The following is a 26,641-nucleotide window of genomic DNA, read 5'->3' on the forward strand; positions in this document are numbered from 1 at the left end:
CTCTCTCTCTTGCTCGCTCTTTCTCTCAGAACAACCAATACATGCCCAACAGCCCAACAAAGATAACATTGGAGTTCTGCTCTGGAGAAAACCACTGCCGTGGTCATCCACGCTTTACTAGCACTACTAGTAATATTAGTGCTACTACTACTACAAATCAGGATATTATGTGAACATCTATAAACAAGTGAAGGCCAAAGATTACCTGTCTCCTTGTAGTGTGACTGTGCCCGCTGGCGGGGGACCTGGCCGTAGGCGGGAGACTGTTGACTGTGCCGCTCACTGTGGACAGGATGGTCCAGACAGTCGCGGGGGGTCATAGCGTGTAGAGACAGACCATACTCTAATGTACCTTCCGAACTGCCCACGCTAAGTGCAAGACCAAAGGAACTCAGAAGGACGAGTACAGAGAGAGAGAGAGAGAGAGAGAGAGAGAGAGAGAGAGAGAGAGAGAGAGAGAGAGACACAGAGAGAGGGGGGAGGGAGGGATTGGGGCAGAGACAAAGAGGTAGGAAGATAAATAGAGAGAGAAACAGAGGTAGCAACAGACACAGACAGAGAGAGAGAGAGAGAGAGAGAGAGAGAGAGAGAGAGAGAGAGAGAGAGAGAGAGAGAGAGAGAGAGAGAGAGAGAGAGACACAGAGAGAGGGGGGAGGGAGGGATTGGGGCAGAGACAAAGAGGTAGGAAGATAAATAGAGAGAGAAACAGAGGTAGCAACAGACACAGACAGAGAGAGAGAGAGAGAGAGAGAGAGAGAGATATTCACAGAGATATCAAGATTACAAAATATCAGAGTGTACAACAGAAAGAGATAGAGAGACAAAGAGAAGTGAACACACACACTCTAAGTGCAGGAGCACAGCTCGAGTCAATGACAAATATAATTCACTTACAAGAGTTGTTATGAATTTAAGTAATACAGATTTTTCACCTATCATGAAATAAAGTAAATTAAACCATGCGATTTGATGAATGATTTTTACGGGTTTCTCAGATCTTACAACCCGCCAAACACACAACGAAAGTACGACGTTGCTTCAACATTCGAACAAGTTGTAACAATTATACAACAAGTTGTAGCAACGTTCAAACAAGATGGAAACACCTTTTTTTATCAAGATGAAACAACTTTTGCAACGTTTCGTTGTGTGTTTGCCGGGGAACAGCTTATACCCACCAAACACACACCGAAACTACGACGTTGGTACAACGTTCGAACAAGTTTTAACACCTAACCAGTTATAACAACCAATATAGCAGGTTGTAACAACGTTCTAATACGTCATTAACACGTTAAGCCAAGATGTAACAACTTTATTACAAGTTGTAACAAGCGGAAAATAGAGACAGTTTCGGTTTGTGTTTCCAGGGTATACGGTTTCCGAACCAGACAATTCGTAAGGTGAAAACAGTGAGAACTATTCTCTTCTGTCGAGGTGCGCCGACGACCCCCTCCAGTACCTGAAGGTGGCGTAGGGGCAGATCTCGTAGGGGTCAGAGGTGTCGTCCTGCGTCTTGAGGGAGGCCAGGGAGCCGTGGGGCTTCTTGGTGGGCGTGGGAGAGTAGAGGTGGGCGCGGGTGAGCTCGGAGTTGCGGGCGTTGTCCTCCTCTCCTCCACCCTTGTTGTCCAGACTCTTGCCCGGTCTGCTGGCCAGGAATACAAAGAGTAGTTGAGAGCTGAAACGGGTGTGTTGTCCTGCTGGACAGTGGTGCTGGGACGGGATGGTTGTCCTGCTGGACAGTAGTGGTGGGACGGGAGGGTTGTCCTGCTGGACAGTAGTGGTGGGACGGGAGGGGTTGTCCTGCTGGACAGTGGTGGTGGGACGGGAGGGTTGTCCTGCTGGACAGTAGTGGAGGTGGGACGGGAGGGTTGTCCTGCTGGACAGTGGTGGTGGGACGGGAGGGTTGTCCTGCTGGACAGTAGTGGAGGTGGGACGGGAGGGTTGTCCTGCTGGACAGTAGTGGAGGTGGGACGGGAGGGTTGTCCTGCTGGACAGTGGTGGTGGGACGGGAGGGTTGTCCTACTGGACAGTAGTGGAGGTGGGACGGGAGGGTTGTCCTGCTGGACAGTGGTGGTGGGACGGGAGGGTTGTCCTACTGGACAGTAGTGGAGGTGGGACGGGAGGGTTGTCCTGCTGGACAGTAGTGCTGGGACGAGTGTGTTGTCCTGCTGGACAGTAATAGAACTTTGATAAGAGGGACGTCGTGTTGGACAGTAGAGGGCCGATTAATAATACTCGTATGAAACTAAGAGATGCAACTGGCTAAAGAAACAGTAAGGCAACAGAATACTTTAACTGTAGATAACATAACGTAGGTGTGAGAATGAAGCCAAGAGGAATGAGGCTAATAAGGTGGAGGTGAGAGACACAAGAGATGGGGGTGGGGGGGGGGGATTATCTGAAGTATTAATTAAGCATCATTCGAAGGCATTGTTGAATGCTCCTTCATTGTGTTGGACAGTGTTGTAATGTGTGGTTACTAAAGACTCTGTGCACTGTTGTCTAACATTTTTTTCTTCGTTGCTGATGAGTTTTATATTGCTGAGGTTATTGTTCCGGGTTGTGGTGTGTGTTGTACCCGCTGGTGGTGTTGTGGTCACAACTCACATACTGATATTCCGATATATAATACATAACCTTTCATTGATGACGTGGTTGTTGATAGGGCTGCTTCTGACAAGTATTTTGATTGTGAAAGATGTCTTGTGTACTTTCCCCAAACCACCTGGGCTGGACGGTAGAGAGACGGTCTCGCTTCATGCAGGTCGGTGTTTAATCCCCGACCGTCCAAGTGGTCGGACACCATTCCTTTTCCCCCGTCCCATCATAAAATCCTTACCCCTGACCCCTTCCAAGTGCTATATATAGTCTAAATGGCTGGGCTCTTTCTTCTGATATTTCCCCCTTCCCTTCCCCATATTGGCAATACTGCAGATAACAGCATTAGGTGTCCTGTCGGGAGAATGAGCCATCCCACTGGTTTCTGTTTTGCATTTCCTAATGAAGGAAGCAGAGTATTTAAGATTAAGGAAGGACTCTGTAATGATACTCTTCAAGAAACATTTAGCTTTATCTCCCGAAAAAAAAAATTCAGACCATTAATGTGTGTGTGTTGTATTTGATCAATTAATCACGATGAGAATGAAATGAGAGACTTTTTCTTTGTTAGTGTCTCACCATCTATCATAATTTGTGTTCAGAAGTTATCTTCAATGATCAAGGTCGACACGGTGTCGGGTGATGCTTATGACATCGCCATAACAAGCCCATTTCAGTGTGTTGGGGACGATGGTGGAGATACGCCATGCTTCACGGCATTCCATGAATAAATTAGCCGGCATAGCTCTAATTGGAGATCCACCATTGCCATGCAAAATTGTTCACGACAGAGATATGATACAAAGCAGAAGTAATGGCAGTGTAATGCATAGGTCGATACGATCGTTGGAGACGAAGGGAAGCCAGAGGGCAGAGGAGGGTAGTTGGTCCATTTGTGATCTCGGGGAACCGTATAACCGAAAAGCTATGCGTACTAGAGGCTTTAGGTATTATCTGTACTAGCTCTTATCTTTAAATCCATCATTATGTATGTAACTCAATGGACGTACCTTTACCTGAATAAAAAGTCTGAATCTGAAAGAATCTGAATCTGTATTTAACCGTGGCTCGAGATTACTGAATGGACAATATTATCATTATTATTTTTATTATTTTCACACATAAATCACACAAACGTGATACATGTCAAGGATAACATCATCTGGGGCTGTGATGTGGGCGAGAACCTGCGACCAAGGCATTGCCAACCCCATGCTCTATCACTGTACTTCTCTCAGCTGCCCCTGGGTTCAGTGGTAATGTAGCAGGCAGTGCCTTGGTCGCAGGTTCGAGTCGCCTCACAACCCAAGTGCATTTTCTTATTATTCTTATTATTCTTACAATTATTATAACAAAAATTATAGCTATTTAATTAATATAATTTTCTTGTTTTTCACTCAAGGAAGAGTTTGTGAGTGAGGAGGACTTACCTGTACCCACCATACCGGCGCCGCCTGACAGCGACGCAGAGGCAGATAATGAGAGCAGTAGCCAGCAGTAGGGCGCTGACGGCTCCTGCCACAACATGAGCATCCAGCCAGCCACCTGTCATAGTCGGGTTGCTCACCAGGACCTCCTGCACCGACTCCGCTGCCATCGAACCTTCAGCAACACACAAGGTAAGTTCAGTCCATCGCATCAATGGCTCTATTTTGAGTAAGTTCTTGTTTCTAATGTTATGATATTAAAGAGTGCGTTTGTAATAATGCATTGAATAGAAAACATGACAAAAACATGAAAAGTATCATGTCAGTCAGCAGTAAATAGGTACCTGGGAGTTAGTCAGCTGTCACGGGCTGCTTCTTGGGGGTGGAGGCCTGGTCGAGGACCGGGCCGCGGGGACACTAAAGCCCCGAAATCATCTCTCAAGATATCTCAAGTCAATGAGGTGTAAAATAATATTGATATTATCTGAGAAATGCAGATATATAGCTGGCCATTGAGTCAAGGTCATAGAACACGAACCAATGACAGCAAATACAAAAATATTAAATGCGTAGACGAAGCGTAATATTTAAAAAAAAAAAACATATTACGTTTAAAAAATAAACTTGACATTAGGTTGGTGCGCATAGGAACACTAAATAGACTCGTGACGAAAAAAAACCATGTATGGCCTCATAAACAAGCTGGATAAACAGTTTATCTGTTATTGTACGATCCAGGACGAAATAAGTACTTCCAAATCCCCCTACAGGAGTCACCTTGGGAGCCGACCTCGCGATATTTGAGGGATTTTCACAAACTTACCAACACTCAGAAACCTTTTTTGAGGTTTCCTGACGAGATTTTCCTCAGCAAGCAGATTATTCCTACCCAGGTTTTTCTCCTGCATTTTGTGTGTGTATGTATGTATGTATGTGTGTGTGTGTGTGCATATATAATATATATATATATATATATATATATATATATATATATATATATATATATATATAATATATATATAATATATATATATTATATATATATTATATATATATTATATATATTATATATATTATATATATTATATATATATTATATATATATTTATTATATATATATTATATAATATAATATTTATTATATATAATATCGATTGTCCTGCTTTTTTGTTGAGATATTCTCTGTTTCATCTTAATGTTTTTAAAACTTTTGGAAAATAGTTTAACCCGCACTCTCTGCCAATGTTTCCAAACCTAGTCTTTTGCTTCTTATATACGTGTATTTTCCCACATTTAAAGCATGTTAAAATCACCTATGGCACGCTTTATTTTTGGCTATTTAAGTAGCTTTGTGGAATATCTTTATGAAGATCTATGCAATAATGTATTTAAAATTGTGCTGCATTTAAATAATTTAATGCGTTTAATAGGCAAATCCTGGTTATCATTGGCATTTATCATAGACACTTTTTGTAATGTCTGAAATAGTATGTGGTCCAAAATGATCGTACACAACCTGATTGACCTCGACCTTTTAATAACTAAGCACTACCTGACCTCTACTGTGGCTCTATATGACCATATACTTCCTGACCTCAATTGTGGTCCTTAATGAGCATCCACTACCCAATTGACCTGTACTGTCCTCCTTAATGACCCACTGAACTGTTGCCCACTACCCTCGTTAATGACCATAAACTACCCGACTGACTTCTAAAATTCTTAACGATCATTCACTACTTGAATAACCTCTACTGTGGACCCAGCCCGTTTAACGTTCCCCAACGTTAAGAAAACGGTCAATTTAAGGTGTCCTCTCCTAACCTACCAGAGGACCCAAAACAGAAAACGAGACAGTACGTCACTTTCGCGAGCCGCTTCCATTTTCTAGTACGATAATTTTTTGGCCTTAGATAACGCATACGAGCGAAAACCGACGTTCTAGTGTAGATGGATTGGTTGGTTTCCAGCCATCTCCTCTCGTAGTCTCTATGCTCATACTGCTATGATACTGCATATACATGCAGTATATACTGCTACAGTATATAATACAGTATATATAGTATATACTTAACATACTGCTCGCTCATTTGTGAAGACCTGCCAAATGCTTCACAGCTTCACACACTTGTGAAGACCACCATGACCCTAGTGTGACCCCGGTACTGACCTCCAGCGGGGTCCCTGGTGGCGACACGGTACACTACAGATGTGTCTCCCGCAGTGGACGCTGCAGTGATCCGCAGAAGGTGCCAGGTAGCCGACGTCAGGTCACACAGGCCCAGGTCGTTGGTATCCCGGTTCACATGAGTATACAGGGGCTTCCAGGGTACCTCCGCCTCCTCGTTACCAAGCTCAACCTAGAAACCGCCCTCAAAACAATTATCTGCATAACATTTTGTATTGGTGGTTAGTATAATGTTCTGATATATATATGACTTGATAACTATTCCGGATGGATCGATATTTCCTCAGTTTCATTGTATTTCAAGTCTTTGGGTTATTTCGTAACACATTATTGTGGTGTAGGGGAGTGTGGTGGAGCACAGTGTAACTGTGGTGAAGGAGTGTGCTGGAGCACAGTGTAACTGTGGCGTAGGAGAGTGTGATAGAGCACACGGTGGAAAGGAGCCAAAGGAGTGAGCCACTCCTCTGGCTCACTCCTTTGGTGAGCCAGAGGAGTGTCCCTGCATGACATGCAAGGTAGGGTGAGCCAGAGGAGTGTCCCTGCATGACATGCAAGGTAGGCTGAGCCAGAGAAGTATGTACAGTAATTATATTCCTGCCAGAGTGCAGGAGAGGAGAGGGCCCTGCACCTTACCTTCCAGTGGGTGATGGGGCAGCCCAGCTCCGGCCAGATATAGAGGCGTAGCGTGACACAGGTAGCGTTGATCTCCACTACCTTAGCAGGATCAGGGCGGCCCGGGGCTGCAAGGACAACACTTGCAAATAATTACACTGAAAATAATCCCCCTTTACCCAATGATTATTATTAATGTAGATATAAATAACTATAACAATAAAATCATTTGCATCATTTTGCTTGTACTGAAAAAGGTATTGCTTGAGACACAATCAAAAGTAAATGGACTGAACATTTATTCGTATGTTCACTGAGGGTGTTGTGACAGTGGGTCAACGAGTTGGGTAGTCTACTGGTTGTGTAACTAGGCTACCACAAACTGTTTATTTACGCAGTGTTCTATTTACGTGTAATACACGGTCTTGGTGTTCGTTATGTATATATGGGAACTTCTTGCTATGTACATCAACGTTCTATTGCATCATGTGTAGGCATAGGCGATGAGTATTGTGTACATCGAGGCATTGTTTGTTTAGCATATCACTGCTATGATGCTTCCCATGTGTGCGTATGAATGCTTGTGAATAATTACCACACTGTGCTTTCAGGGGGTTACATTTCAGCTTTTGGAATCTACATGTTAACCTCGACTGACTGGTCTAGTTACAAACTCCATCACAGAGCTTCTAAACTTCTAGAGCTTTAGAAGTGTACCGGCTTCTAAACCTATATGTTGACCAGACCACACACTAGAAGGTAAAGGGACGACGACGGTTCGGTCCGTCCTGGACCATTCTCAAGTCGATTGTGATTCTAAACCAATATGTTTGGCGAGCCGCCGCTATCTAGTTCGTGCCATGTATTCACTACATTCTCTCGGTGAAGAAAATACTTGTGTGCTTATGCCTCATCTGTGCGATCATGTCCTGGACTCTTCCATGTCAAGCAGTCTAAGAACTTCGGTTCTTAAGCTCGGTCTATACAACATTTAGTAAGTGAATGCAATGACGCTATGCAGTCCTTTGTGTATAAATAGGATTGTTGGTCAGTAAGTTGCAGAGACCTCTGTAGATACACTTCAGGTGGTCAATGTCATGTTATCAGTGGACCCTGAAGAGAACTGGTAAAAAAGTTGAGATCGTCAGTAATCAAGAATCAAGAACACCAGTCAGAATGATTGTAAGAACATAGAGGACTTAATTGGTGGACTCAAACTGTGCTAGAATAATTGACAGCACGCCTCCACTTGGCCAATTTTGACAGTAATGTGACGTGTTGAACTTTGCGGCAGATGATCAGGATTATTGTTTTTTGTTTTTTTTTTGTTTTTTTTTATTAAGTTATGAGGTACATCTGCATTAGTGCAGCTACCCTAGACTATATGAAGTGGAGTACAGTGTGTCAAAAAAGCTAACTAGGTGATGCTAAAAAATCCCCATCATACAGGATGGTTAGTCATACAGAGACATGTGATAAGCGGTCTGCACTGGCAGACTCCGGATGCATTTTGAGGATATCAACAACACAAGATTGAATAAGGTAGCAGTGGTAATACAAGTCCCCATCTCGCAGGATGGTTAGTCATACAGAGCCATGTGTTTAATAGCCTGCACTGGCAAATTTTGGGTATACTGTGAGGATATCTTCAAGAATACGAGAGTGAATAAAGTAATTGCAAAGCTCCAGGTACCTCATGCCAACTGGTCTGAAAGGTCTAATAACTGGGCATTCAGTGATGTAGTGCGGGAGATCATGCCGTAGTTCCTGCTCACAGAGTTTGCAACTGGAGTGCTCAGGATTGGGAGACCCGTCACCTGCAGCCACCTGCCACAGGTAACGGTAACCCAACCTGATCCTTGCAACCACTGTGTCGCACAGTCTAGTGGACGTTTTGTGCTGTCCATAGATGTAGGTTTCAGATCTGAACAAATCATAGCTTTTTATACTAGTACTTTCAGGTCGTTGGGAGTCAGTAAGTTCTTTCCTATCAGATCTGAATGTTTGGACCAATACAGTTTTGACAGCAGAGATGGGGATACCTAGATCTATTTCAACTTCAAACTTGTTACACGCTAATTTGGCTGCAATGTCTGTCTCATTATGATGGGTTATATTTATGTGTGAAGGTATCCATACAAAGGAGATTCGAGACCCTTTACTCTGTGAAAAAAAATTGTTTTTTGTAATAATGGATAACACAAATAACTCTACGGTAACGTCAATCCATATTTCACTATCTATAAGGTAGTGGGTCCTGTTTGAGTAGTGATCCTAGCAAGGAGACGTTGTTATAGCATCAGGGCATCCATAAAATTAATAGTAGGGAGTCGGGGGAATATGAATTAGTGTAGACGTGATACTAATTGTCCTATGTCAGAGCTGGTGAGGAGTAAGAGGCGTTCAGGAAGGGGGATAGACAGGATCGTGACGACGGTTGGGTGCGACGGTGATGTTATATATTACTTAAGTGCTTTATGGAAAGCCTCAAGTAGCCAGAGTATGAAGAGTACTTTGCACTATTTACTTGTGTGCTGAGAGACGCACATATATTACATTACATAAAGTGTCTAAAGACATTTTAGTTACGTGAAGTAAAGTGACAGTGTCAGACCACGGAGGAAGAACTGAAACAGGCATTTTCTTAGGTATTTTCGTATATTAATACCTCTTCAGAAGGAATGAATGAATTAATACATGTTCATTCCTTCTGAAGATGTATTAATATACGAAAGTACTTAAGCAAATTCCTGTTTCAATTCTTCCTCCGTGGTCTGACACTGTCACATTTTTCATCACATGTTAATTTTCGTGATTTGCACACATGAAGTCAAGTATAATTATTTAGATGTGAGGCGAGAGGTGTAACTACCTCATTAATGGGTAACTCGTAGTAATAAAATTTAGTGACCATCACCATGTCAGTCTATGAGTTGACTGTTAGTATAGCTGGGAACTGTGTACCAGTTTGTCCAGGGCGTGCAGGCCTTGGGGAGGGTCCTCCAGGCACCTCAGGTTCGTTGGCGAGGGTTAAATATTATACAATGGGGAGCACAACTTTTAATGTATTTATCCCTATTAGTGTGGCTGTAAGAACGTATGATAAAAAGGTTTTAGCTTGTGATACGTAGGCTACAATAATAAATTTGTTTGCATTGAACGAGTTGTACTCTAAGGTAGTGTAACTCTAACAAAGAACATTGGGGCCCTGTAGCGGAGTGGTCAGCGCTCGGGATTCGTAGTCCTAGGGACTGGGGATTGATCCCCGGCGCTGGTGGAAACAAATGGGCAGAGTTTCTTTCACCGTGATGCCCCTGTTCCCCCTAGCAGTAAATAGGTACCTTGGAATTAGACAGCTGCTACGGGCTGCTTCCTGAAGGTTGGTGTGAGGGAAAAAAATAATTTGAGTGATTAACCATTGAGAGGTGGGCCCAAAGAGCCAGAGCTCAACTCCCACAATCACAACTAGATGAGTACAAGTAGGTGAATACTGGAACAGAACAGGGTACTCACGGCTGCCAAGAGTGCTAGCGAGGAGCACGGGGCTGGGGGCGCTGGTGCCGTAGGTGTTCCAGGCTGTGAGGTAGAGGTGGTGAGGAGCTCCGCACGGCAGCCCCCGCACCACCAGGCTCCTCACCCCGGGGTCCACGCCCGTCTCCGCCCACTCCCCGGCCCGCTGGCGGTGGTGGACGGTGTAACCTGCGACCAAGACACCACCAGGGTAATACAGGACAATGTATTCATGGGCAATACATTAATTAATATAATATATACAACATGTAAAGAGAAGCGTTACATTTATGCGCGTTTAGACGAGGTGACAAGATAACTGGCAATACTTCAATTTCTCAATAGATATGAAGATGGAATCAATATATTGTAGCATTATGAAAATATAATTAAAATTATTAAAGTAACTCCTCCGCAAATAAGCAGTGAAAGCAACGAAAACGGATCAGTTTCACTTAGACTATTTTCAGTCATATTCGTTCAGATAAACATTCTGGCATTTATATTTTGTAAAAATTGCTTTATCCTCCCTACTTTCTCCTGATTACTCGCCCATTATCCGTCTCGACCACAAAAAGCGTACGATGAAAACCTTCATACAGTCAACACTGCCGGAGCGAGGTGACTGCTTTTCATTTTATTCAATTGAGCTTCATGCCATTACGGTGTTATAATAACATTAAATATCGGACTGGGGATCACTCATTAGCCTGTCGGGTTCAACCACTTGGGCTGGACGGTAGAGCAACGGTCTCGCTTCATGCAGGTCGGCGTTCAATCCCCGACCGTCCAAGTGGTTGGGCACCATTCCATTCCCCCGTCCCATCCCAAATCCTTATCCTGAACCCTTCCAAGTGCTATATAGTCGTAATGGCAAGCGCTTTCCCCTGACAATTCCCTCCCTTCCTTCATTAGCCTGTCAAGGGTACTCACCAAGAATGGGCGCCCCTCCGTCACCAGCCTGGTTGATGGTGAGGTTGAGGGCGTAGTGGGTGGCGTGGGTGAAGGTGAGTGTGGGCGGCGGGGGCGCGGTGACGGCCACCACCTGGTGTGTCAGACTGTCCACGCCCACACTGTTGCGGACCCAGCACGTGTAGTTGGCAGACTCCCGCACCGCTGTTGGACATAACAGCACTTATAGACAAGAGCCTCGTGTTTCTCATTCGGCCAACAAATAATATCTACGGGCTCACCATAGCCCGTGCTCAACCCGTTCTCGCAAATTCGTAAAGTCAATATTGACTTATTAACTACGTGCATAGGTGATATACTAAACATAATAGATACCCTTAAAAAGATTCATAGAAAACACCGACCTTACCTAACCTTGTTAGTATCTTAAGATAAGCATCTTATTGCTTCGTAATTACAATTATTACTTAACCTATTCCTATTATAGGTTAGGTAATAATTGTAATTACGAAGCAATAAGATGTTTATCTTAACATACTAAGTAGGTTAGGTAAGGTCGGTGTTTTCTATGAAGCTTTTCAAGGGAAACTATTATGTTAAGTATGTCACCTATGCACATATTTAATAAGTCAATATTGACTTATTAAATTTGCGAGAACGGGTTGCCCGTGCTACTTGGAACTGCTTGTTCCAAGTAGCGAATCTTTAACAACAACAACAACATTCGGCCAACGGTTCTGATTGAACACCATCTTAAAAGATTCTATATTACCGCATCTGACTCCAACACCCATCAGGAGCCTCGTGGCCTTCCCTGATTCTCATAACATGGATATAAGTACAAGGTTAAGCAGGCAGGTCTTCTTGCAATAAAGCAAGGCAGATAAATGATGTGTTTGAATGTGTCAATGATTATACCTAAGTTATTACACAGAGCTTTAACTGGGATTAACAATAACACAATAGGAACAACTGTCGCATGTTCGTGTCTCACCAGGTAATTCGTACCTGGGGAGCTGGACCATCTAGCTAGACCACTCTGGAAAATAATATTCCACATCCTTGTCGAGGAAAAGACACTGCACCTCCACCAGCATATGTTATGGTTCGTTGTTAAATAATGCAAATTATATTACTATGGTACAACAGATTATAATTTCTATGATGAGTACTGAAGGTGAAGTTACTATGGTATTTACTGCAGACTATATATCTATGGTAGCTGCTGAAGATGACGTGTTCTGTGTGCGAGTGGACACAAGCTTGAGGGAGAACTCACCTGTGAGGTGCAGGTCTCCTCCTGGAAGGAGCTGGGTGTGGTGGGTGCTGCCGAGGGTGACACTATCCTTCATCCAGGAGATGACTGGAGGCGGTGAGCCGAGGCCTCTGCACCCCAGGGTCACTCCTGAACCTGACCCCACCCACCATGACCGCCCACCACCCACAGCAACGGGAGTGTGTGTGGGTGTAGGGGTGGGCAGGGCGGTGAGCCTTGGGGATTGGCTGCCCTCCCCGGCCACTGTAGTAGCAGTTACCCACACCTGGTGGGGAGGGGGACTAGACTTAGCTTAAATCCTTATGGAAAAAATAATAAATATTCTTAGTTGATAACCTCGGCTAAATCTTGTAACAAATCAACCTAATTTAAATAATCTGAAATAGGTGGAAATCAGTCCGTCTCCCATGATCAAAGGCTCACTTGTTTATTTTGTTTTTTTCCAGCAAACTTTGCAAACGTAGTCCAAATGCTTACATTAATCCTAGCTGCAACACCAGTTAAGATGGACTAAGTGTTCCCATTTCTTCATAACAATTCAAGATCACTTTAAATGTAATACGAGTTTCTTTATATAAAAACCAACAGACATGTTTTCCTCGGTTAATAATTCTTAATATGCATGAAGGCAGAAATTTAACACATAAGATTGAACAATAGCATGTTTCAAGTATCAAAGCTACGATTATCTGAAGACAAATCTGTATCATGATGAACATAACGTAATTACATCAAATATTAGCCAAATATTTGTTAATTTATAGGATTTGTTGCTTATGAAGAAGGTCTCGATAGGATGGTTATCTTCTTCCGTGGCCCTATAATTATCTGCACCCAACACTAGATTACTTTGACGGTGAAATCCCGAGAACATAGTGTATCTGATAACTTGAAATGATTAGGTTGTCCCTCTAATATCTTGCACGTTGAATCATAAATAGATCTTGCACTCACCTGCACCCTGGAGGCAGGAATGAGGCCGCTTAGTTCCCGCCAGGTGGCCTCTGATCCACCTGCACCCACCACATCTCTCACCGCCACCTGCAATGCACCATCTGTATTACCCCTACACTACCCCATACACCACCTATGTCGTCACTTCTATACCCAAACACTACCAATATCACTTCTTTTCTAACCATTAAGAGTAGTATTTCTTATGGCCATTAGCATTACCTTCCGTGATATGCAAGATATAAACTAGTCGAACATTTGATGAGTAGAGTCTTAACTTTCCCGAAATCCCTGCAGATTCAGGGGACGATAAATCTTATCTTACAAACGTTATTGATTTCTATCACCGTCACGGAGATCAGAAAAGTTAGAACAAGATCAGTAATCTTTCTGCAAAGTAGACCTGCCATAAATTGCACACAAATTGTCGAAACAGGCAAGAGGGAGACGGACAGCAGTGCCACAGAGTATGAGGGGTAGAGTAGTGCTATAAATCTCATAGTCGTGCTATGAGATTTATCAAGACTCATCTTTATGAAGGGTCTCATAGAATGTAGAGACTTCTTCCTTTTAACGTTGGCTGATGATGCATATATTAGTATAAATTTGGTGATTAAGATTGCAGCCCACTTTAAGATGGTCTTGCCAACCTCAGTATTCTCCAACTTGTTTGCGTTTAACTCAAGTAAGTGCATGGTAACAAAATAAAGTGCTGGGAACTGGATACCGGAGACAAAGTACCAAAATGGGAGAGGAAATTATCCGGGAATTGGAAAAAACGTGAATTGGGAATTGGTATCTTAATGAATCTATCTCCTGATGCACACATCAGACGGATGTCAGCGGCTGTATTGAGCAATCAGAATTAGGAGTTTATGACTTTTTTTTTCCTCTTGTCAGAAGAATCCTGCAATATGCAAATGAGCTTGATATTAAATATAATTTATTAGTGTCAAAGTAATGAAAAAGTAAAGAATATCAGATGCTCAGGAATCGGCTTCAACTGTAAATATGATATGTAGATATGAGTATAATAGGCTCAGGAATCTCTTACACCCGTCGATTGAGGATTGAGAGGCAGAACCCAAGTATTAAAGCCCTTTGTAAGTTAACCAGGCGAGCAACTATGTGACTTATAATGATGGTGTAGGCACTCTTCTGGCACTCACCTGGTCGTCCCTGGCCGAGTAAAGAGTGTAGTGAAGAATAGTGCCGGCCCGTGGGTATGGTGGCGACCACGTCACCAGCAGTGTGGTGCCGCCTGTCACTATCACCCTCACCCTCCGAGGTGGACCTGGCACTGTGAGAGCAGGGCGGGAGAGGTTAAGCTGTGTTACAAGCTAAGTCATACTCTCTCCGTACGCAATTTCGAAGCTAAAACACTAATAGTTATATCAACACACTAATAACAATGATAGCTCATACTTTCATTTGCGTGCGGTTTGTGCTGTAGGTCATGTAGACGGAACAGAACACAACTATTAGGGGAAAGCGCCAAGCCATTACAACTATATAGCACTTGGAAGGGGTCAGGATAAGGATTTGGGATGGGACGGAGGGGAAGGAATGGTGCCCAACCACTTGGACGGTCGGGGATTGAACGCCGACCTGCATGAAGCGAGACCGTCGCTCTATCGTCCAGCCCAAGTGGTTGGACTCATGAACAAATTCACAAGGGCCGTGATGGTTCGAATCTACGTCCGAACTCCCAGTTACAATTCTTTTACCATGCCGTAGCTTAGTCGATTAAGGCTCATGTGGGATCCTCTCGGACGTTGGTTTGAACCCTCATCACGGCCCTTGTGGATTAGTTCATTTGATGCATCACTTTATTGTGATTTCTGTGTGTAATGGACTAATGAAGACAGAGAATATGAATGTGAATGTCTACCGTCATCTTCCGTGACACAGAAGACTGGGTCGTTGGAGGGACTGAAGCCGACCTCGTTAAACGCTCTGACGCGGACGCTGACGTTAGTGGCCGGCGGGAGACCGTCCAAGTTCTTCTCCAGGTTGGTGGTGTTGACCTCCCAGGTGCTGCCTGTAGGAGGGAGCACCAGAATTGACCAGCTGTGACCAGCCACGTTGAGTTGTGAGAGGACATTGTAAACTTTATATAAATCATGAGAATGTAAAGCAGCAATCAGCTTAAATTATTGGAAAAGTTTGGAAAGTAACACGACGATAGACAACCAGACACTTATGGTGTGTTAACAAACTAGGTGTGTGGAAACTCGTAACGTAGCGTGTGTTATATATGCAGCATAGTTAATGTAATGAGGAGAAAGTAGTGTGTTAACTGTATGGCAGTTCAGAATGAGGGGACGGATGCATTCTTCAGCCTTGTCTGCCTGTTGGTGGGCTCGTCTGACTCACCGCTTGTAGTGTGATGGGCGTGCTTGGTGGGCGTGGCGACGATGGTGTAGCCGCTGACCGGGGCAGGGACGCAGTGTGTGGGCGGGGGGGACCACCACACCCTCACGCTGCCTCGACCTGACCCGCGGCACGACACTCCGGCAGGAGGGCACGAAGGTGCTGCAGGAGGACGGAGTAGAATGGTCAGTCTTACCACCACACCCGTACGGGCGCTCATCTGAAACCTGCCTTAAACTACAGGCCCGTAGAAGAAAGCAGGATAAGATATAGTTTTGTATACCTTCCTCGACCCCCTTAGCTTACTAACCCGTCCCACCTTCCCGCGCCCCCGTTCCCAACCCGCGCCACACACACACACACACACACACACACACACACACACACACACACACACACACACACACACAAATGAGCCACAGAGATATTAGAAAGAACTTTTTTAGTGTCAGAGTGGTTGACAAATGGAATGCATTAGGGGGTGATGTGGTGGAGGCTGACTCCATACACAGTTTCAAGTGTAGATATGACAGAGCCCGATAGGCTCAGGAATCTGTACACCTGTTGATTGACGGTTGAGAGGCGGGACCAAAGAGCCAGAGCTCAACCCCCGCAAACACAACTAGGTGAGTACAACTAGGTGAGTACACACACACACACACACACACACACACACACACACACACACACACACACACACACACACACACACACACACACACACACACACACACACCAGAGCTTACCGTCGTGGCTGGTGGCATCGACAATCCTGGGAGAGGAGAGAGGTCCGGGCCCCGCCCTCGTGAAGGCCCTCACAGCCACCTCGTAGAGGGAGGCGGGAGTGAGGTCCCGCACCTCATACTGCTCCACACCCTCAACGTCACCTGCAGCAGGTAGCCCGGAAACATATTTTGTAACTTAATCTGAACATATATGTATTTATGCATATATCTAGGCCTTGCAAACATGTGCAACAATGCACAAGAGAAAAAAGATTGTTTCATTATAATTGTGATAATCACTTCCATGATCAATATTTATTTATAATGATATATATCTGCTTGCATGAAATAACTTCAATATAAGTACATCGAAGGCACAATGAAATCAAATCACATATTCAGGAACATTAAATACATCAACAAAATGAACTTGAAAAATACATCACAATGTCTGCTCTGCGAGAAGCCACTGGATATTGGCGCCGGTCGCATACAACAGTGGGCCACTCACCTGCAGGTGCCGTGACTGGCCTGGTGATGTAGGTGAGGTGCCCCTGCAGGTTCTGGCGACGCAGGGCGATGGAGTAGCCCCTGAGGGGACCGTGGGTGAGGTGGGGCACCGGGGCACGCCATGTTACCAGCAGAGAATGTGGGCCTCCTGCCGCCACCCGCACGTCCCGGGGCGCTCCTGTCGGTGCTGTGGACATTCAAGTGTCACTTGTTGTGTCATCGTAACACTCGAGCGCTACTTACTGTATCACGTGAATGTCACAAGTTGATGTCGTGTATAGAGGAATCATAAATTATGGATGAATGTAAACAGCATAGAGAATGGAGGACGGAGATAAACGTCCTGTGAAATAAATAAGGATAAAATAACTGTCTGGAAGAATTGAGAAAATCTGAGAGGCCGAAGGAGAGTCGGGGATCAGTCCTCACAAGCGGAATTGGGTGGACAGAACTCAGGAGAGAAGAGAGGGCGGCGAGAATATGGGATTCCAAGGGAAGAGAGACAGCTGAGAAAGCGGATAATGGAGACAAACTGTGGAAGACAATAAGGCAGACAACCTGGTGGATTAAGAGTTTAGGTGAGAGGGAGCAGCAGGGGAACTGACCTTCCTCGAGGGTGGTGAAAATGTGAGTCTGCGAGGGCTGCGACACGCCCAGGTCGTTGTGTGCCATCAGCCTGACGGCGTAGGTGTGGTAGGGAGTGAGGCTCGTCAGCACGTGCCATGACGCCCACTGACCCACGCTCACGTTACGCCCATGGGACACCCATGACTCGCCCTCAGCCGCTGCAGGGGGCCCATAACGTCATCAGTGGCACGGAAACAAAAAATTCAGCAGAGGATGAGAACTAATATAGACATTTCCAGCTAGTTTATAAAATATACCCAATGAATTACCACAACGACACAGAAGACCTGCAGGTCACCAAAAGTAATGCATAGCGAGCCATCATCTCGTGTAAGGATTGTGAATATGTTAGACTCTGGTCTCTTGACGCTAAGCTATCTTGAGATGATTTTGGGGCTTCTTTTTAATGTCCCCGCGGCCCGGTCTTCGACCAGGCCTCCACCCCAGGAAGCAGCCTGTGACAGCTGACTAACTCCCAGGTACCTATTTACAGCTAGGTAAAAGCGAGCTGGTGCCAACTAGCTCACAACGGGGGGATGGGCCACTACTCTTCCCATGACAATCTACACCGCATCTTGAAGCTTTTTTAAAACTAGTTTACATATACAAAAGCACGTTTAATCACAGCCTAGGAAACTTACTAAAGTTCAACACTCAAGATAAATGCCACTTAAGGTGGGACTGAGAAGGACACATGGAAGAGGTGAGACAGAAGAACACGTGGGAAGGTAGGACAAAGAAGAACACGTGGGAGAGGAAGGACTACCTCTGTACTGTATGGTGATGGCTGCAGGTTGAGGCAGTATCCAGGTGAGACGAGCCGAGCGGCTGCCCACCTCAGACACCGTCACTCCTGTAGGTGCCGTGGGCGGCTCTGGGGGAGAGAGAGAGAGAGAGAGAACTGAAGCTGTGTATATCACACATTATAATCAGTAGTGTTTAATGTAATTTGTATAATGTTTCTTGAGTATATCGTTATCATTACTACACACACGAATCACAATAACGTGATATATCAAATGAACAAATCCACAGAGGCCTTGATGAGAGTTGGAACCTGTGCACTGGATGTTCCCATACGCGCTCTAATCAACTTTACCAAAACATGGTAAAAATAATTGTAACCTGGAGTATTACTGCTTCCACGAGCATGGGGTAATTGTGGGAAGCCTCGGGGTCCTCATGGGGGCAGTAGCACTCCAGATTGCAATTTTTGTTTTATCATGTTGTGATACAGTTGACAAGAGTGCGTCTGGGAGCATCCAATGCATAAGTTCGAACCCTCATCAAGGCCCTTGCGGATCTGTTCATTATCATTCCTGTTATTAATTTGTCTGTTATTTATGTTTATTGTCTCAAGAACCCGCCCAAATCGCTATGTGTGGGGAATTTTGCCAAGCAGGAGTTTGAGAACTGTCAAATTACTAGTAGAAATCTTCTTTAAAATGAATTGAAGTGGACTGTATGATGCAAATGGACTGTTTTTATTGATTAGTCCTACTGGGTGTTATCCTATATGTTTTTATTGATTAGTCCTACTGGGTGTTATCCTATATGTTTTTATTGATTACTCCTACTGGGAGTTATCTGTACATATAGAGACGTTTGATTTACTGTTTATCTAGGTAAATTAACTATTAATAAATACCTTTTTGTCTTATTTACTCTTTACACTGAAAATTTTATGTTACTACAAGAGAGAGATTATACATATAGTGGATTTTCCATACGTGGCAACATCTCGTTCTCTTTCTAGAATGCTATCAAATACGTTCTCTTTGACGAGTTAGTAATATTAGTATGTACCTGACATAACTTTTTTAACTTGGTATGTCAAGGGATAGTAGATAGTGTCGAAATTTCTGACACTGTGGGTGTTAGTGGCTTTGAAAGAAAGTGCTGCTTAATCACCGCTTTGTGTTCTTGCAATCATTTGTACCTTCTTGTATATAAATAAATATAAATATTTATTTACAGCAGTCTCTGTCGCGCAGTGGTAAGAAACTCGCCAGGCTCTTCGCGAGCGATTTAGCCTGGGTTCGTATCCAGGCCGGGTAGGATTGACTAGGCGCCAATCCTTAACTGCACGCCTCTCTTCACCCAGCAGTGAATGGTTACCTGGCATTATAATAATGTTCATATAGGGAAAATTACATTCTTACAAAAAGGAGTTAAGATTAAGGACCTGCCCGAAATCCTATACGTGCTAGTGGTTTTATAAAAATGTAAGAACTCTTGTATTTATAAATTATATACAAAAGCTGCATGAACGTGCAAGCCATAGATCACTAAGAACTCTGTATCCTTAACTGTAGCCTCTGTTTAACCCAATAGTAAAATGGGCACCTGCTTGTTAAATGGTTCTTCGCGGGGGTCTTATTCCGGGGAACATAGGATTAAGGTCTTGCCCGAAACGCTACGCGTACTAGTGGCAGTAAAAGAATGTAAAATCATCATCATTACTATGTACTCTTAAACCCAATGTACCTTCTTGTATATAAATAAATAAATAAATAAATAAGTGAATTACACTATTAGACGAATAATATTAGTATCCCCTAACATAACTTTCTTTATATTATGACAATTTTCTTTTAGTATTTTAAGGATGACTATTTTACAATGAATATTTTTTTCTCTTGTAGATTAATCGTTAGAAATATGCAGTATACAATTTGATGATATTACTCATTGATAACGCTTTTCAAATATTGTTAGGATAACTAACCTGGGCTCAAACACCTGCTAAAAGTGGGCACAAACCTGTACTCGGCTAAAACAGCTGCCATGTGCTGTAGCAGTGGTCACCTACACCCGCCATTTAGAACCTAAACAGTACTCACCAATAACGGCGATATCGAACACTTGGAAATGCTCGCCGTGGGAATTGATGGCGCGACATGTGTACGGACCAGCGTCGGCGGCGGCCACCGCCCTGATCTCCAGCACGGCCCTCACCGTCCCGCCCATACCACCCTGTCGCACCGTCGTCCTGTCGGGAAGAGAGAGAGAGACCAGTCAGTGACCGGAGTCCTGGTTAACTAAACATCTGCCAGGTGATGCTCCTACCACAACTACATCAGCTTTGTTAATGGGAAGATCTATCGCTAATCCAAGTGACACGGAGTAGTAGGGGGAGACTCGCTTGTGCCTTAATGATACGAGAGGAAGGGGGTGACTTAGTTACAGATGGCGGACGCTTTGTCCGCCATCTGATAGATGCCCGGTTGATTAGAACGTAGCTGGTGAGACGAAGCCGAGATCCATCTGAAGAACGTACCTGTGGCCTTGTGAGACGGGGGCGTGATGTCGGTGCCAGGTAAGTGTGAGTGGGTCGTCACCTGTCGCCTCGCAATCCACCATGACCGTCTGGCCAGCGTGACCCGTCACTCGCCTGCCCTCCGTCACCACGCGTGCCGGCGCTGACAGACAAGAGGGGGAGTGTGAGGAGATGTCATCCGGAATGACTTGGCTTGTGACAGCTATACTATGTGTGAAATTATTATTTTTTTTTATCTTCCTTGTGAACTGAGAGGCCATCGTATACTGACATAATTAATGTCACTATTTCCGCTATTCATAGTGACAGCTGAAATTGTTGTGGTACGTCCAGGAACTGGGACATAACGCTATGTTATCTAAGAAAGTTTGTGGTAAAGATCTTTTTTCTAAATTCAAAGTTCGTTTAGTCAGCTTAAATTTTAAGCAAGTTGTTGTTTTAGATTCAGCTACTTGGAACAAAAAGTTCCAAGTAGCACCGGCTATGGTGAGCCCGTAGTGGAATTACCTGGCACAGGAGCGGGGCTGTAACTGCTAAACAAGTTTTCATTATGGATAAAATGTTTTATACATCTGAGTATTTGCGAGAGTATGGCCCTTAAATTCTTGGGTTACCTAACTTAAGTACCTAATGGAACTAGAAATAGAATAATTCTGCTTACAATTCGTTAAGATTACATGTGTGAGGTGAAAATCTCTCTAAACATGTTTTGCCTACTCGAAGCCGCTCAGTAGACACTCTTGAGAGAGTCGATTGTGATGAAGGCAATAAAGACACGGAGCTTCTGTTATTAGACGGTTCATAGCGACAAGAATTTATCTGTTTCTGAAGTTTGAAGTTCTAACGGCAAGTCAGAGATATGATTGGCTAATTAAGATCATTTTGTTCTAATTAACTCATCAGTTATATTGTGTATCCGAGGGCCCAGAAGACACGAGTTCCCACCAAATGGTCAGAGTCCGTAATTTATAATTTTGATAATTTGTCTGTTCCATAGTCTGGCTTATATCAAATTAAGATATGGTTTAAAATCCTTTTGATTAAGGTGTATGAATGTATATTTAAATTGATTGTCATGGTTCATACCCCTAATGGCTGTGTAGGCGTCGGGAGCCATCGATGTGAATAGTTCCGTCAACACATCTTCGTAATAAATCAGGACATGTGGACAAAATAGAGAGCTTTGCACTTAAAATTGGCTAAAATTGGTTAATTTTAATTTACTGAAAAAAAGGAAAATGCAGGGAAAGAAACATAAAACCCATAACAAAAACCTCCCATCGCCTATTTTTAACTTAAAGTAGGGATAACCTAAACCATCATCAAAAAAAGGTGTAAATATGCACTACATTATACTTAAAGTATGGTTGATAAGGCCTTGAAAAAGTTCGACTGTTGTTGATATCGTTCCGTCTCGGCCAGAGATAACTACTCCTGACCAGACATGATCTATGCAGGTGTTATATGACCTGAAATGACCAGACAGAATCAACTCTGATTTGAATTAACCTACTCTGATCAACCACAGTATTCCACAATGTTCCACAACCTACAATTCATCAATCTGTTGTAGCTAGACACGACACAGCCTAATCAGCAACGGCTTAAGAAACAAATAGCCATGGCTACTTTGTCTGCCACAGCCTTGCAACTCACACTTTGGTAACTTAACAACTGCTACACTTTTACAACTCGTCTTAACTCCTCGCTCACCATGAACGGTGAGCTGGACGACCTTGGAGATGGGCTTGCCGACAGTGTTGGCGGCGCTACAGAGGAACCAGCCGGCGCTGCTGGTGGAAACGTCGGGCAGGACAAGGGAGCCATTAGGCGCCTGCGAGGCCCTCCTGCCGTCCAGCCCTACCGCCTGGAAGTCCTTCGCCGCCTCCCCTGAAACACGACACACATGTAAAAGCTTGCGGGAGGGATGGGGAAAAGGGAAGAGAGACTGGCGCCTTAATGACAGGTTTTGATTAATACAAACTTCCATACTCGAGGAATCTACCCAAGAGAGTGGTATGTAAGTGGAGATGTAGCCTGATACGCTGTGGTAGCGGCAAGGTTTAGGTAAGCGAGGCCTCCGAGGTGCACATAGGAACAGAGAAAGGTAACATGGGCTAAAGTTTTAATTTTTTTTTACCTTTTACTTGTAAGTCAATAGATAAGTCGGAGCACATTCATTCGTCCCTTCCAAGTGCTTCGAATTCAAGTTCATATTTGCGAGTCGGGCAAAGTGAATAAACCGTCCACTTCACTATAGACTGGTCTTGGTGGGGATGTTAATTTGGTGGTGGGGGGGGAAGGAATGTCTAGGATGTTACTTAAGACTGGAGGTTTATTGGTTGTACCCTAAATAGGTATATCTTAAGACTTCTGACTGCATAAGAAAATCCTGAGGAAGTTACTTTCGTAGCTAGATATTGATGTGTTACTGGGTAGAGAGATCTAGAGGTGTAGGTGAGGTAGGCAGATCTAGTGCTGTAACTGAGGTTGTCAGATCTAGTGCTGTAACTGAGGCAGGCAGACCTGGAAGCGCTGCTCCTCTACTGAGATCAACGGGTTGTTATTGTGTAGGAAATTTTAGTGTCGTAGGTGATATCGGAATGACAAGGGTAAGGTAAAAGGTGCCATCTAGTGCCATCACTCAGGCGGGAAAGGGAAAGACAACTTGAGAGCTTTGTTTACCTGGAGCCCGCATCCACGTCAACTCTGGCACCGGGTAGCCACGGGCACTGCAGTCAAGGACCACTGTTGACCCCACTAGTGCCGTGGCACTCGCTGGTTCCACCACCCACCGCGGTGACACCTGTGGATGGGGTCATACCTATACACCTGTGGATGGGGTCATACCTATACACCTGTGGATGGGGTCATACCTATACACCTGTGGATGGGGTCACATATATGGGCGAGTCACACCAATACACCTGTGAGTGGGTCACTTCCTATGGCGCATACCTGCATTTAATAGGATTGTAATCTGAAGTACTTTTCGTATCGAAGTTCGAAGAAGAGTTACAGTGATGTGGTTTCAGTTTTGATATTTATGTACACCTTCAATCACTAAGCTTCTTCAGCGTGTTACTGGAAGCTCAGCTGAAGCTTACCGTTATCTCTAAGAACTTCAGTTCGCATCGCTAATCCGATACTTAACCCGAACCACCCACCATACCCTGCTCCACCTTCAGTGACCTGTAACGGAGTTCCTAGGTGAACTCTTCTTTGGTACTGACTGGTGCGAAGCAGAGATACTGATCTGTTGCTGCTAGGACTCTCCCTTGTAGGCCTACAATGGATCAAGGGTTTTGGATGTACTCTAATGCCTTATTGACTATTTTGTTCTAGTATTTGGTTACTCTTGGTCATTACGGCTTATCTAAAGCCAGAACGATGACCTACTTTGACCTACCTTAATCCTGACTTACTTTACCTTGACCTACTATGACCTTGAATTACTTTGACCTTGCCCTACCTTGACCCTGTTCTACTTTGATCTACTTTGACCCTGATCTACCTTGACCCTGATCTACTTTGACCCTTGACCTACTTTGAACCTTGACCTACTTTGACCCTTGACCTACTTTGACCCTTGACCTACTTTGACCCTTGACCTACTTTGACCCTTGACCTACTTTGACCCTTTACCTACTTTGACCCTTTACCTACTTTGACCCTTGACCTACCTTGACCCTGACAGCAGCGGTGTAGTTGACTGTGGCGGCAGCGTTCGCGGCCTCGCAGGTGTAGGAGCCAGAATGATGTTCGCGGAGCTTCTTGAAGAGCAGCACCTGGGGGAGGCATGAAGCACACAGCGTTAGCAGCGGTGGGGCCCCGCCGCTCGCTTCTTAATACCACAACTAACCCAACAGTTTCATGTCTACGTACACAGCTTGTAAACAAGACCCGACACCCCCTCGATGGAAACCCAAGGTTTCCTTCCATCGAGGTTTCCTTCCATCGAGGTTTCCTTCCATCGAGGTTTCCTTCCATCGAGGTTTCCATTATTTTGTAACAGGAGGTGGGTGGTACGTACGACTAAATAGCATAATACCGGCATTGGTGGGGACTTAAAACAAAAAAAATAATTCCCCTCTAATATTTTTTCCTTTTCTGTTCTCAGAGGTCGTGGGTTCCCCTATCCAACCTGAGGTGGGGCCCGCCTTCATCTACACAAACTGATTCAGTAAGTGATGATATTCTTTGTGTTCAGGTGTTTAACGACTGCGTCTTGAGTACAGTGTTCTCGTGATCATTGCGTCACGCAGAACTGTTACCATAAGTGTTGATTGTGCATTAAATACTGACTCATAATACATGTTTTGCTTCAATTACACATACACACAGCCAATAGAGGTCCTCATAAAGATGTAAGATTCTAGTGAGAACTGACATAGTAAATAAAGGAATAATGTTCAATGTAAGTAAGACGTCCCCAGACCCACCTTGGAGTAATCACTCATGGACTTGATATCAATACCGGGGTCGTGCTGGAGGTGTCGGCTATCCTTGAGCCAGTTGATGGTGATGGGGAGGTCACCGGAGTTGATCATGCAGGTCAACTGCGTCCGCTCGCCCTCCTGCAGCTCACTCCGGAACGAGAACGGCTCGATCTTGGGGGGCTCTAGGGAAACGAAAATAACGCGGCTGGAACACGGTAACAACCATAGATGTGAGGTGAAAGTTGAGGACGTTCAGTGAGTTGAATCCTAGTTAGGTCGTGACTCTGTTGGTGAGTTGACATTATCGACACTGATGATTTCTTTTTATTTCAAAATTGTGTAAGAGAGAGTGTGTGTGTGTGTGTGTGTGTGTGTGTGTGTGTGTGTGTGTGTGTGTGTGTGTGTGTGTGTGTGTGTGTGTGTGTGTGTGATTATTTTTATATATATATATATATATATATATATATATATATATATATATATATATATATATATATATATATATATATATATATTTATATTTATATTATATTATATTAAAGTGTCAGAAGGAAGGATTAAGAGAGGAATTTCCTTAAGTACTTTCGTATTTAATAATACATCTTCAGAAGGATGTATTTATTGATCCTTCTGTAAAAAAAAATCGAAAGTATTTTCGCAAGTACGAAAGTACTTAGGGAAATTCGAGTCTTAATCTTTCATTCGTGGCCTGTCACTGTCACATTGTTCATCATGTGTTAATTTTTTGGGGTTATGCATTATAATGAACATGAAAACAGAGTGTACCTTACATTCTACAGTAGAATTTCATCACAGAACGTAGAAAAGGCTTTAAGTATACCCAGTGCATATACACTTGAGAAGCACACTACACCTTACACTGAACCTATCAGTGTTCAGGCATACGGGTGGGTTTAGTTTGGTGTCGAGTTTGTTTGACCCAACCACTTGGGCTGGACGGTAGAGCGACGGTCTCGCTTCATGCAGGTCGGCGTTCAATCCCCGACCGTCCAAGTGGTTGGGGCACCATTCTTTCCCCCCGTCGCATCCCAAAACCTTGTCCTGACTCCTTCCAAATGCTATATAGTCGTGATGGCTTGGTGCTTTACCCTGATAATTCAATCCTTCCTTACCCGCGGGAATGTTGCTAAGGTCTTCACAATGACTTATAAACCAACTTGAAAAAAAATTGCTTTATTCCTGAACA

At 44.0% G+C, this 26,641-nt stretch overlaps 1 protein-coding gene and 1 long non-coding RNA gene across 4 annotated transcripts in view; one reads left to right on the forward strand and one right to left on the reverse strand.

Annotated features, from left to right (window-relative positions):
- Positions 1-20,192, forward strand: part of LOC138356749 (uncharacterized) — a 91,660-nt gene extending 71,468 nt beyond the window's left edge. The window contains exons 2-3 of the long non-coding RNA XR_011224635.1: positions 4,004-4,220; positions 19,693-20,192. This is a non-coding gene — a long non-coding RNA (uncharacterized lncRNA). The remainder of the gene's footprint in view (positions 1-4,003; positions 4,221-19,692) is intronic.
- Positions 1-26,641, reverse strand: part of LOC123761457 (cell adhesion molecule Dscam2) — a 335,111-nt gene that overhangs the window by 4,422 nt on the left and 304,048 nt on the right. For 2 of the 3 annotated variants that reach the window (XM_069313058.1, XM_069313071.1), the window contains exons 11-32: positions 25,438-25,616; positions 24,679-24,783; positions 23,681-23,801; positions 22,709-22,885; positions 20,996-21,137; positions 20,559-20,707; positions 18,482-18,589; positions 17,694-17,873; positions 17,090-17,275; positions 16,600-16,740; positions 15,857-16,015; positions 15,372-15,521; positions 14,650-14,780; positions 13,481-13,567; positions 12,530-12,791; positions 11,272-11,454; positions 10,342-10,527; positions 6,850-6,956; positions 6,199-6,388; positions 4,032-4,203; positions 1,463-1,645; positions 206-369 (exon numbers count right to left, since the gene is read on the reverse strand). In XM_069313058.1, the coding sequence (XP_069169159.1) occupies positions 206-369; positions 1,463-1,645; positions 4,032-4,203; positions 6,199-6,388; positions 6,850-6,956; positions 10,342-10,527; positions 11,272-11,454; positions 12,530-12,791; positions 13,481-13,567; positions 14,650-14,780; positions 15,372-15,521; positions 15,857-16,015; positions 16,600-16,740; positions 17,090-17,275; positions 17,694-17,873; positions 18,482-18,589; positions 20,559-20,707; positions 20,996-21,137; positions 22,709-22,885; positions 23,681-23,801; positions 24,679-24,783; positions 25,438-25,616 (3,462 nt within the window). The remainder of the gene's footprint in view (positions 1-205; positions 370-1,462; positions 1,646-4,031; positions 4,204-6,198; positions 6,389-6,849; positions 6,957-10,341; positions 10,528-11,271; positions 11,455-12,529; positions 12,792-13,480; positions 13,568-14,649; positions 14,781-15,371; positions 15,522-15,856; positions 16,016-16,599; positions 16,741-17,089; positions 17,276-17,693; positions 17,874-18,481; positions 18,590-20,558; positions 20,708-20,995; positions 21,138-22,708; positions 22,886-23,680; positions 23,802-24,678; positions 24,784-25,437; positions 25,617-26,641) is intronic. The other variant, XM_069313061.1, reaches the window with a different exon arrangement.

The sequence above is a fragment of the Procambarus clarkii genome, chromosome 7 (genome assembly GCF_040958095.1).
Source record: "Procambarus clarkii isolate CNS0578487 chromosome 7, FALCON_Pclarkii_2.0, whole genome shotgun sequence".
Lineage (NCBI taxonomy): Eukaryota > Metazoa > Arthropoda > Malacostraca > Decapoda > Cambaridae > Procambarus > Procambarus clarkii.